General features: G+C 42.7%; 1 protein-coding gene across 4 annotated transcripts in view; it reads right to left on the bottom strand.

Annotated features, from left to right (window-relative positions):
• Nucleotides 1–13,134, bottom strand: part of LOC142655585 (glucose-1-phosphate thymidylyltransferase-like) — a 74,519-nt gene that overhangs the window by 31,454 nt on the left and 29,931 nt on the right. For 3 of the 4 annotated variants that reach the window (XM_075829935.1, XM_075829933.1, XM_075829936.1), the window contains 3 exons: nucleotides 8,079–8,194; nucleotides 2,478–2,590; nucleotides 957–1,025 (listed from right to left, as the gene is read on the bottom strand). In XM_075829935.1, coding sequence (XP_075686050.1) covers nucleotides 957–1,025; nucleotides 2,478–2,590; nucleotides 8,079–8,194 — 298 coding nt within the window. The remainder of the gene's footprint in view (nucleotides 1–956; nucleotides 1,026–2,477; nucleotides 2,591–8,078; nucleotides 8,195–13,134) is intronic. The other variant, XM_075829934.1, reaches the window with a different exon arrangement.

Here is a 13,134-nt window from a genome sequence, read left to right as displayed (position 1 = left end):
CCTGTGCTTGGCCTGTGATTGGCTGCAGCTGTCACTTGGACTTAACTGTCATCCCGGGAGGTCGGACCGGAGTTATCGGTAAGTCAGAACGTCTTTTTTTTTTTACAGGTTCATGGATTTTCGGAGCGGAAGTCACTGTCCATGGTGCTGAACCAGTTTAACGCTTTCAGCACCGTGGACAGAGACTGTCTCCTGACGTCGCGTACCCGAACATTTTTTACCGGTTTCGGTCAAAACGAGTTTTGCCGAACCCGGTGAAGTTCGGTGCGCTCATCTCGAATTTGACACTCCGTTTGGATGTTTGTAAACAGAAAAGCACGTGGTGCTTTTCTGTTTACATTCAGGAGTTTGACAGCTCTTGCGCGAATCACGCAGTTCGCACGGAAGTGCTTCCGTGCGGCATGCGTGGTTTTCACGCACCCATTGACTTCAATGGGTGCGTGATGCGCGAAAAACGCACGATTTTAGAACATGTCGTGAGTTTTACGCAACGCACGCGCACTGCGCAAAATTCACGCATCGTCTAAACAGCCCCATAGACTATTATAGGTGCGTACGACACGCGTGAAAAGCACGCGCGTCGCACGCGCGTATAATACGCTCGTGTAAATGAGGCCTAAAGATGAAAAGTGAGTTTCAGAAAACAGGAAATGTCTGCCTATTGTGTGTGCTCCAATTCTACGATAGTATGAAAACTGGAATATTTCAAGATTCATTTATTTTTGTCAAATAAAAAAAATAAAAATTCTTAAAATAAATGTCTTTTTTTGATAAAACATTCCCTCTAAATAGGAGGACACATAATTAGTTATTTCTGCTTAGTCTCCTGTTTGCTGTTCTGTGTTGAAGTTAGTTACCAGATTAACAGATGCTTGAATAATGGAATTTTATCGGATTCATTACTTACCGAACATTATTCTTAAAACAAACTTTGTCGACATTAAAACATGTCTCACCTTTTTCTCATTCAGAAACTCCTCTACACATGGTAGTGTGTATTTAGAAAACATATAGAAGCATGGACACTATAAAAAAAGTAATAATAAATAAATTAGAGAATATATATATATATATATATATATATATATATATATATATATATATATATATATATATAATATAGTTTTAAGAGAATGTAGGAGTTGTTCTACCCCTTTAGATTCACTGTGTTCTGCCTAGTGGCCTGAGGTGGCAGTGCATGGCATAGGAAGTGAACTACTAAGAAAATGCACTTCATGCAGGTCAGGTTCCATATCCGTCCAGCAAGCAGCAGATATTGCTGAGGGACTTTTCCGTTGTCTGCTCATTTCCCCTGCAGCATCTCTTTCAGAGGAAATGAAGTATACCATGCAGCCATTTAAATGAATGGTCATCGATCTAATACTTGGATGGCCAAGGTCCACCACAATGAGAGCTGTTGCTTGTTAATGGCTCACCTGCTCTGGCTCATTGAGGGAAGTCCTAATAGGGCATATGGACAGGTATTGTCCTGATGGGTCAATTCCTTTAAAGAGGCTCTGTCACCACATTATAAGTGGCCTATCTTCTATATAATGTAATCGGCGCTGTAATGTAGATCACAGCAGTGTTTTTTATTTAGAAAAACGATCATTTTGTGTTATGACCTATTTTAGCTTTATGCTAATGACTTTCTAAATGCCCAACTGGGCGTGTTTTACTTTTTGACCAAGTGGGCGTTGTGGAGAGAAGTGTATGACGCTGACCAATCAGCGTCATACACTTCTCTCCATTCATTTACTCTGCACATAGTGATCTTGCTAGATCATGATGTGCAATCACATACTCACACATTAACGTTACTGAAGTGTCCTGACAGTGAATAGACATCGCTACCAGCCAGTACATGATGTCTATTCACAATCCAGACACTTCGGTAACGTTTGTGTTGGACTTACAGCACAGCACACGTGATCTCGCTGTAAATGACAGCTTACAGTGTAATCTCGCGAGATCACGTGTGCTGTGCTGTAAGTCTCACACAAACGTTACCGAAGTGTCAGGATTGTGAATAGACATCATGTCCTGGCTGGTAGCGAGGTCTATTCACTGTCAGGACACTTCGGTAACGTTAATGTGTGAGTATGTGACAGCACATAGTGAACAACGCAGAATCGCTATGTGCTGTGTAAATGAATGGAGAGAAGTGTATGATGCTGATTGGTCAGCATCATACACTTCTCTCTACAACGCCCACTTGGTCAAAAAGTAAAACACGCCCAGTTGGTCATTAAGAAAGTCATTAGCATAAAGCTAATATAGGTCATAACTCCGTCAAAAATGATCGTTTTTCTAAATAAAAAAACACTGCTGTACTCTACATTACAGCGCCGATCACATTATGTAGAAGATAGGGCATTTATAATGTGGTGACAGAGCCTCTTTAAGTAAATAGATACATAAAGGGATCTCTAGTTATACGACACATAAATTAACATATTTAAGAAAGCAACTCTTACTGCTTGTCTTGATGCTGTATCTGTGGCCAGTGGCTTTTCCTTTATAGCTCTGATTCTGTAGCTTTCATCTGTTTCCAATATACCATATTTCTTTGTTTCTGGCAAAAACATAACTTCTTAAAATAAAAAACTATTTAGTTTTTTAGAAATAATTATTTCATCAATATATTTTCCACACTGGATTCCAAGGGAGTTCCCCTAATAAAAATTGATTAATTTATTTTCTATTCATGACATTGAAACGGATCTAAATTGTTATCGACGTACCCCATTGTCTTATAATGGGGTCCAAGGAGGTTTTTGTCACTTATATTGGCAAAGATTTTGATGCATGCTGCCCTATTCTTGCCATCAAAGTGGCCGAGCCCCCGATAGAGGCCTACAACGCTAATGTGAATGGAGCCTTGCATTGAAAAATATTTGGTAAAAAAAAAAAAAGTATGTGGCCCCTTCCAGATGTTTTGAAAAAAAAAAAAAATGTTCATCAAGTTAAACCCTTCTAAAGCTGACCATACATGTTAAATCAAAGTCAGACGATCTAATGTGCATAGGGCAGGCCAGATCACTTAACCCCTTAATGACCAGCTAAATTTTTCCGTTTTTGCCTCTCTGCCTTTAAGCAGTCATAACATGGCTATATGAGGCCTTGTTTTATGCGGGAGAAATTGTATTTTTTTATAATTCACTATGTAAGTTATATAATTTTTTTTTACGGCGTGTATATAGGAAAAAGCGATTCTCTGCATCGTTTATGTTGTTTCGTTTTTTATCCCGTTCACGGTTCACACTAAGTAACCTTTTTGTTTCTATGTAATGTATGTGCAATAAAATATATTTGATACAAAATAACGACTTTCTTTGTGACATTTTTTTCTTATTTCTTTTTTTTAATCCCATTAAGGGATATCTTTATTTACATCTTTATTTTTTACTTAAAATGTATTAGCGTACTCTTGTATACTAATACATTACTCTGTCACTATGACACAGGCTTCTGTAAGGCTACATTCACACGACACTTAAAAACAGCCGTGTGACAGACATTTTCAGAACAATGATGTTCTATGAGTGTATTCACATGGCCGTTTTTTTTTAGGTTTTTTTTAACGGCCCGTGACTATTGGCCGTCAAAAAATAGGACATATCCTAGCCAGACGGCCCCCATAGAAGTCAATGGATCAGTTTTTAATGGCTATCAATACATGTAACAACCGTTAAAAACTGATATGTGACATGGGGATCCAAGAGAACTATTGGTTCCCTTGCTAGCTATCAACGGTGTGATGACGCTAAGTGCCATACACACTCACTGATACAGCACTGTCTTCTTCAGGTAGGGGATCTAGTTTATACGGGTTCTGCGAAGGCGACGCGTTGACGTCACCGCGTCGCCTTCGCAAATCCCGTGAAGACGAGAGACAACACGTGAAAATGAGAGACCACACGTGAAGAAGACGGCGCTGCATCGGTGAGTGTGTAGGGCATTTTGTCGAAAGTTTATTAATAAATATCGGGCTGTGTGGCATCATCTACAATGAGGCTGTGTGGCATCATCTGCAGTGAGGCTGTGTGGCATCAACTACATCGGGGGTGTGTGGCATAATCTACAGTGAGGTATGTGGCATCATCTACAGGGAGGCTGTGTGGCATCATCTACAGTTAGGCTGTGTGGCATCATCTACAGGGAGGTTGTGTGGCATCATCTACAGGGAGGCTGTGTGGCATCATCTAGAGCGAGGCTGTGTGGCATCATCTAGAGCAGGGGTCTCAAGCACGCGGCCCGCATGCGGCCCCTGGGGCTGTCATCTGCGGCCCGCGGGACACAGAGCCGCTAGTATCGGCTCTGCTCCGGGACTCTGTGGAATTCCCTGACATCGCTGTCCACATATGAACAGCGATGTCTGGGGCTTCCCCAGAGCCGGAGTCCCGAGCAGAGCGCTGGTGTCGGCTCTGCTCCGGGACTCTGTGGAATTCCCTGACATCGCTGCCCATATATGGACAGTGTGTCAGGGTCTTCCCCAGAGCGGAGTCCCGGGCAGAGCGCTATTATCGGCTTTGCTCCGGGACTCTGGGGAAGCCTCTGACATCGCTGTCCATACATCGACAATGATGTCAGGGGCTTCCCCAGAGCAGGAGTCCCAGTGATGTCAGGAGCACAGCTGGAGTCCCAGGAAGAGCCTACTAGCGCTCTGCCTGGGACTCCAGCTCTGGGCAAGCCCCTGACATCACTGGGGCAGCCTCTACAGAGGGCACTGGGGCAGCCTCTACAGAGGGCACTGTGGCAGCCTCTACAGAGGGCACTGTGGCGTTATCTACAAGTGGGTGTGTGACAGTATCTGAAGAGGACACTGGCATTATCTAGGGGTGTGTTGCATTATCTACAGAGGGCACTGTGACCTTATCTACAGAGGGCACAGTGGCCTTATCTACAGAGGGCACTGTGGCCTTATCTACAGAGGGCACTGTGGCCTTATCTACAGAGGGCACTGTGGCCTTATCTAGGGGTGTGTTGCATTATCCACAGAGGGCACTGCGGCAGCATCCACAGAGGGCACTGCGGCACTATCTAAAAAGGGGCTGCCCAATCTTGACATGTGTGCTAACTGAGCCGCCGGACTGCATTTAGCGACACTTAAACTGGAAAGCTGGATTGTTGAAATAAGTACGTGGAGAAATATCTCAAATTTTAAACCTAGCGCTATTATTATAGTAATGTAGTATTATTATTCTAGTAATATAGTGTTATAGTAGTTCAAATAACTAATTGATTAACAATAATTTTGTATTGTATCAAATTTGAAAGTAATGCGGCCCGTCAACTTCCCATTTTTTCTATATGCGGCCCACTTACCCGGCCGAGTTTGAGACCCCTGATCTAGAGAGAGGCTGTGTGGCATCATCTAGAGGGAGGCTGTGTGGTATCATCTACTTTGGGGCTGTGTGGCATCATATACAGGGCGGCTGTGTGGCATCATCTACATGGAGGCTGTGTGGCGTCATATACAGGGATGTGTGTGGCACCATCTACAGGGGGGCTGTAAATATTGTGTAGGTGAACATGTGACCTTCCTTTGGGTGTTTTCAGGGGGTTGGAGAAAAAAAAAGCCTGACAATTGAAATTCATCAGTTTTTTTAACGGCCATGCAAAACGGATGTCAAACAGCCATTAAAAACGGACAGGTGGACTGGAAATGGATGAAAATTTAGAGGCACACTGATGCAAAACAACCGTGAAAACTGACAGTTAATCACTTTTTAATGGCCATTTTTTTTCAGTCATGTGAATGTAGCCTTAGGCCAGCACATAGTGTGCCCTAACAGCAAGCAAGATGAACAGACAGTCTTGGGGTGCTTTCTAGGTCTTCTATCGCATCACCGGGTTTTCAGCGATGCGATCGAAGAGGGGAGTTCCTTTTGATCATGCCGCGATCAAAGTGTTACGCAGCTGGGGTCAGAATGTTTTCTGATCCCAGCTGTGTTCAGCAGGCTTCTCTAAGCTCAGGAGCTGTAAGTTACAGCTCCTGCTTAGAGGATGAGCTCTCACAGGAGCACTTATCAGCCTCTTCTACAGTGACACCAAAAGACGTCGCTGTAGACGAAGCACCTGCACCGCCTGCCATCAAAAGATGGTGGACGGTCGTTAAGGGGTTAAAGGGAATGTTTTATGTATTTTATTTTATTTTTATTAATTACATATACTGGATCAGGAAAGAAATAATGCTTGCTCGTTCGTTCGTATAAATGTTGTAGCTATTTATTTTTAAAAACTTTCCTAGGCAACCATATTGGAAACACACACGTCCCTCCTAAATTGTCTATATAGACAGTACAGCAGGGTGTGTGTGCTTTATGGCAGCTAAACTAATGGGATTCAATTGATAGAGAAATGTCATAGATTATTACAGTCTCCAGAAGTGATGGAGTACAGGCCCTCCTCCAGAGACGCCATTCACTATTTAAACAAACAAATTTAAAATGCAAAAAGCAATGCTGGAATAGCTGTTTATTTTCAATTTCCTCCTAAAATAAAATTAATAAAAGATAATCAATATACTGGTGCAAATGAAAAATACAACTTGTCCTGCAAACAAAAAGACCTTATATGGCTATATGGAGGGAAAAATAAAAAAGTTAAGACTCTTGGAATGTGGCAGTGAAAAAACAAAAAATAATCCTTGGTCATTAAGGTTTTTTTTATGTTTTACTACTTTTGCACAATAAACACTTTTTTTTTCAAAATTATTTGTTTTTGTGTCGCCATATTCAGAGTCATACCTTTTTATTTTTCTGCCGATGTAGTTGTTTGAGGGCTTATTTTTTGTGGGACGACTTGTAGTTTTTGTTGGTACCAGTTTAAAATTTCACAGAAAATCCCCATGTGTTTCATGCAGATTTTGGTGTGGATTTCCCCATTTGCATGCAAAGGATGAAATCTGCAGTGAAAATTCACAGCAGAATTGACATTCTTCGAATTAGAAAATCCGAAGCAGGTCCTCAATTCCGTGCATTTTCGTCCATTTTTTCTGCTACATTTTTAAAACCCTATGTAAACCCTAAAAATTGTTTCGGTGCAGATTTCATTCAAAGAGAGTAGGCAAAGGGGGAAAAAAACTTTTTTTTGCATTTTTCTGGACAGCAGGTACATGTATAAGAGAGCAGCACATGACACACATCATTAGGGAGACTGAGGGAACATATATTCTCTGCACTCCGCCCACTGTATTTTGACGGTGAGTGGTGTAGGTCCCCAGTCTACAGCACGTCTTGTGATGGCGCTGTATTAGAGGCTCATGAGTGCTCCAGTGAGCACTCATTCTCTAAGCAGGCTATGTTACGAACTCTGACCCCAGCTGTCTATCCCTTTGATCGCCATGGTCCAAAACTGCGGAATGATCAAAGTGGACTCCCCTCTTTGATCGCGTCATGATCGGAGACTGGGGGAACAATGTGCAGTCAGCCCTGGGGACCTAGAAAGGATCCCAGGGCTATCTGCCCAGTATGCCAGCTGTTAGGGCAGACTATGTGTTGCCCTAACAGCAGCCTGCTGATACATTATAAGTAAAAAATAAAGTTGTAAGCAAAGTTATCCCTTCATGGGATTAATTTAAAAAAAATAAAAAAGGTAAAAGAAAAAAGTCATTATTTAGAATTAAATTAATTTTATTGCCCATACATTACATAAAAACCAAAAACCGACACATATTAGGTATCTACACGACCGTAATAGCCTGAAGAATTAATTGAACAGGTTGCCTAGTGTAAAACGTGATGGGGATCAAAAATAAACAAAAAAATGCTGAAAAATCTCTTTTTCCTATATTCTTGCTGCAAAAATAAATGATATCACTTTCACAGTAACTTTTTTCTACCCCTAAACCACACAGAAAAAAGTTATATTTCTCCTGCATAAAACAAGGCCTCATACAGCGACGTTAATGAAAAAATAAAAAAGTTATAGCTGCTGAAATGCAATGAGGCAAAAATGAAAAAAATTAGCTGGTCATTAAGACCTAGTCATTAAGAGGTTAAACAAAACCTTTATGATAAATACTTGTGGGATATAAGTTTGAGATGTGAGGTAGGAGTAATGCAGGCATTTACCTTCATCCTTGCAGATATATGATAACACCAAGTTTGCTTGATTATTGTCCTGATACAGAACGTCAAATTTTTTTAGAACATCTTGTAGATGAAAGTCCTCATAAAATAAAGTGTCTCTAAAATAATAAGAATAGGAACATCCAAAATAATGTCTTTATAGTATGTTTTCAGAAATTACTACTTTCTAGTACAAATTATTATAGAAATAAGTTGTTGATCCAGATTACAATTACCTGCTAATGAAATTATTAAATATATTGATTCTTGATTTTTGGTTAAAGAGGCTCTGTCAATAGATTAGTAATGCCCTATCTCCTAGCTTATCTAACAGGCGCGGTCACACTGATAATGATAGTGAAAATTGTGTCCCAAAACGTTTATTATTTTTAAAGTTATGAGCTTTTTTTAAAATATGTAAATGAGTCTTTATTAGACAAGTGGGAGGTAACCGCACCAATTCTCCTGAGGTGGAGCTACCTCACAGCCTCTGACGCTGTCCTATCAGCATCAAGCTGCTTCACACAGTGTGAGAGACTGAGGCTGGAGGGAAGGGGGATCACTTCAAACAGCTATATCATGGGCTGTGAACCACCTAGAACAGCAGCTCTGGTGGCATATGATAGAGGAGCTTCTAATCTTTCATATAACACCAGGATCACAGTTCTAGTGACACAACCATGAATATCGCAAGTTGAATACACAGTCGGGAATGGAAGCTGTATACTATAAGATCACGCTGTGTTGCTGGGCAGTGAAGGGGGAGAAGCTGTATGCTGATTGGACAGCGTCATACAGAAAACATTACACCGCCCAGAGTAAAAAGAAAGAGTCACCTCCTATTTGGCTATTAAAGCCACATTAGCATATTTAGAAAAATGCTCATAACTTTGCAAATAATAAACATTTTTTTAAAACAAATCACACTGTAGTTATCAGCAGCGGAGCGCCTATTAGATTAGTTAGGAGATAGGGAATTAATAAACTGGTGACAGAGCCTCTTTAAGTGAAGCTTCAATCTGGGCTTTATGGCAGGTGGCCAGAAAAAAACTACTCAGTAAAAGACCACGAAACCATGAAAGCCCACCTGGAGTTTGGAATAAAGCACCTAAAGGACTCTCAGACTGTGAGAAACAAGATTCTGTGGTCGGTTGACACCAAGATTGAACTTTTTGCCCTCAATTCTAAGCATGGCTGCATCATGCTGTGGGGGTGTTTTTCGATAAATGGAGCAAAGTACAGAGATATTCTTATCTAAAACCTGATCCAGAGTGCTCTGGACCTCAGACTGGGCCGAAGGTTCACCTTCCAACAAGATAATGACCCTATGCCCACAGCCAAGGTAACATGAGAGTCTTAGGGACAACTCTGTGAATGTCCTTGAGTGGCCCTGCCAGAGCCCTGACTTGAAGCCAAACGAACATCTCTGGAGAGACCTGAAAATGGCTGTACACCGACGGTCCCCATCGAACCTGACAGAGTTGAGAGGATCTGCAGAGAAAAATGGCAGAAAATCCCCAAATCCAGGTGTGCAAAAGTTTTGGCATCATACCCAATCAGACTAAAGGCCGTTATCGCTGCCAATGCAATATTTTTAGTTTTTCCTTTTCAATAAATTAGCAAACATTACTAACATTCTGTTTTCACTTTGTCATTATGTGGTATTATGTGCACAATGATGTGGAAAAACTTTTATTTTATTTTAGCACAAGGCCTTAAAGGGGTTGTCCAAGATTTATTTTTTCAGTAAATTTAAACACACATTGCACATATTTACAGTTGTATAATATACTTACCCGTGCAATCTTGCTTCTGTTCTCCGTCCTGGCTGTTCTTTTCTTCGGATCACATGACTTCTGACGTCACTTTTTCAGGCTCCTCCACTGTCGCGTTGTATCCCGATCACATGGTCTCGCCCCAGAGAGACCTCGGATGGGATACGACATGTCATTGGTGACGTGTCGTTTCGGCGTGTGCTGGTTGATTACTGCCCGCCCAGCCTATGTAGCTTTTCACTGTGAGCGCGCCTATGACCCCAGTCAGAACGCCGTAATTTCCTGGCTCTTCCTAAAGCTGCTGCAGGTGTCCGACATACGGGGCGCCTGTCAGCAGCGATGAGCTGCTCTTCGGCACGCCCCCCCAAAGAGCAGCTGATCGCTGCTGACAGGCACCCCGTATGTCGGACACCTGCAACAGCTTTAGAAAGAGCCAGGAAATTACAGTGTTCTGACTGGGGTATGTGACGGCCAGGGAGTGGACCAGTCCAGTCACCTTACCTGTCACCTGACCTCACGTCAGTGACATGAGGTCAGATGACTCAGGTCAGGGGACAGGTCCACTCCCGTGCTGCAGCCTTCCAGCTCTGCCTCTACTCTGTGTGCCGAGAAGCAGAAGAGGAAGCTCCGCCCACAGCCCGTCCTGACCTGTGATGCTGTCAGCAAGGAGACATGGTGAGTGTCTGTGTGTGTAGTGTGTATAGTGTGTATCTTTGTCTTTGTATGTGTATGAGTTACAGTGTGTGTGTTTGTGTGTGTGTGTGTGTGTGTGTGTGTGTGTGTGTCTCTGTCTGTCTGTGTCTCTGCATGTGTTTGTCTCTTACATTATCTGTTCTCAGAGAGTTATCACTGTGTTATCTGTGATGATACATAGGACTGCAGGCAACATCTACCACATTATCTGTAATCAGAGAGTTGTCATTGTGTTATCTGTGGTGTTACATAGGACTGCAGGTAACACTACTATCTGTACTCAGAGAGATATCACTGTGTGTTATCTGCGGTGTTACATAGGACTGCAGGTAACACAACTATATTATCTGTACTCAGAGAGTTATCAGTGTGTTATCTCTGGTGTTACATAGGACAGCAGGTAACATCTACATTACAGGGGATCATGGGTATGGTGGGTTACAAGACAGGAAAGGGATGTAAACAAACAGCAAGGGATGTAAACAAACAGAAAAAGCAGCAGTGACGATGGAGATCAAACAGAAACTGGTTAGAAGTTTAATAGGGGGTATTAGGGAAGTCAAACCAAGGCTGGGGGACACTTTTTAGATTTTTTTTTTTTCCTGGACAACTCCTTTAACATAACAAAATATGAAAAAATGTAAAGGGTATGAAGACTTTCCGATGCATTGTAAATGTATCACTGGGGCCCGAACACGATCGGTGGGGGTCACAGTGAGGAGGCTTTTAAATAGAGCGGCAGTCGCGCATGTTTGCTGCCACTCTATTTAAAGTCTCTGTCCGCCCTATAGACATTGAATGCAGCTTCAGCACACATGCGCAATTTATTCTAAATCCTCTGGGGGTCGGTACCAGGAACATAACTATCGACTGGGCCTGAAGGGAAAGGGGGCTTGCCAGTCCCGGGGCCCCCATGCAAGTGCCGTTTACCATTGTCATTGGCTCCCTGCTCCGGAACTAACTCTAGTAAATAACAGGCTGTTTGGGGCCAATTTTTTACTATGTGAGGGTATCTATCTACTATATGGTGGGCCTAACTACTATATGGGTCTACTAACTACTATATGAGGGCACCTATCTACTATAAGGGGGCACAAAAGGGGACTATTACTGTGCGGCGGGCACAAAGGGGGACAATACTACAGTGCGGTGGCACCATTACTGTTTGGGAGTAGGTGGGGAGAATGCTGGAAAATCAAGGAGCCAAAGATGTCTGTGCTGTAAATTCATCAAGTCGTAGCTGGAAAAAGTCATTGTGGTGGTGCGGGCCGGATGAAGAAAAAAAAGGAAAGTAAACAGGACGTCTCCTGTAAGTCACTGTATGTGACTGTACTGTAATCACTTATATGGTCTGCAGAGCATCTGTGTAGCACTGGTATCTACTACTATATGGTTACTATGTAGTGGTAATATTGGTCTTAGTATAGTATTTTTTATTCAAGTAAAGTATGGTTGGATTATTCAGTCACTATGTGGTAGTATTATTCAGTCACTATGTGGGGGTAATATGCGGTCATGATGTGGAGGTAGTATTAATATATAATTGAGGGAAGGAGAAGAGGAAAGTATGTGATCTATTAATATATAACTTTTAATAATGTTAATTAAAATTGACAAATGAAGATAAAATTTCCAATGGTGCAATTGGGTATGTGCGAGTGACCCCCAAACTCACATACCCTAGGGCCATATAAACAGTGTAACAATTTGTGTCACTGTAAAAATCACAGTTGAATGTGTGCTGCCATGCGATTGGCAAGCAGCTAGTTGTGAATAAGTTCCAGCCAATTAATCTCCCACCATGGTGCTCCCTGTGACCGGAGCAGCAACGTGGTAGATGACTGTTAGACTCGATCGGGATTAACAAGGATTGTTAATGCACTGCAGCGTCGCCCCAGCTGTCAGCTGGGGCAGCAGTGTTAGTGGATCGTCCGGGTGTCGGACTGTGATCCCGGCAGTGCGGGACCCGGCACCAGCGTTGTGCCTGGGTGCAGGGCTGCAATGCAGTGAGCGCTGTACGACAAGGAGCGAGATATTCTTGCAAGGTGAAACGGGGCAGTAGTACAGAGAAGACCGTAGGATGGATTATCCGACGGCGTTCAGCAGTCAATACAGCAGGTAAGTGTTGGGTCACACCCAGCTGCTGGAGTGAGGCACAGCGGGGTTTGTTGCGAACTCCGCTATTGCGCTCGTGGGACAGCTAACAGCCGTCAGCCTGTCCGATTGTGATATGAGTTTAGCTGCCTGCAGACTAGAATTGTGCTGTGCAGCTAAAGGCCATGTCAGTGCACCCAGAATTCTGGGCACAAGAACATCACATCTAGTTTTATACCAATCACCAACTAAGCCATCAAGACCTGGTGTCTTGCCAGAAGATAGGGATTGAATTGCATTTTCAATATCACCGTCTGTGATGAGGGCATCCAATTTAGAGGCCTGAGCAGTAGAAAGACGCCACATAGGAAGTTCATCTAGAGAACCCCTAATTACCTGACACAACACTTAGGCTGGATTCACACGAACATGGCGTTTTTGCGGACGCAAAAACGCGGCGTTTTGCGCGCGCAAAAACCACTTGACAGCTCCTTGTG

The sequence above is a fragment of the Rhinoderma darwinii genome, chromosome 6 (assembly GCF_050947455.1).
Source record: "Rhinoderma darwinii isolate aRhiDar2 chromosome 6, aRhiDar2.hap1, whole genome shotgun sequence".
In the NCBI taxonomy this organism is placed as follows: domain Eukaryota; kingdom Metazoa; phylum Chordata; class Amphibia; order Anura; family Rhinodermatidae; genus Rhinoderma; species Rhinoderma darwinii.
Note: the sequence above shows the minus strand (reverse complement) of the source record. Positions and strands in the feature narration are given on the sequence as shown.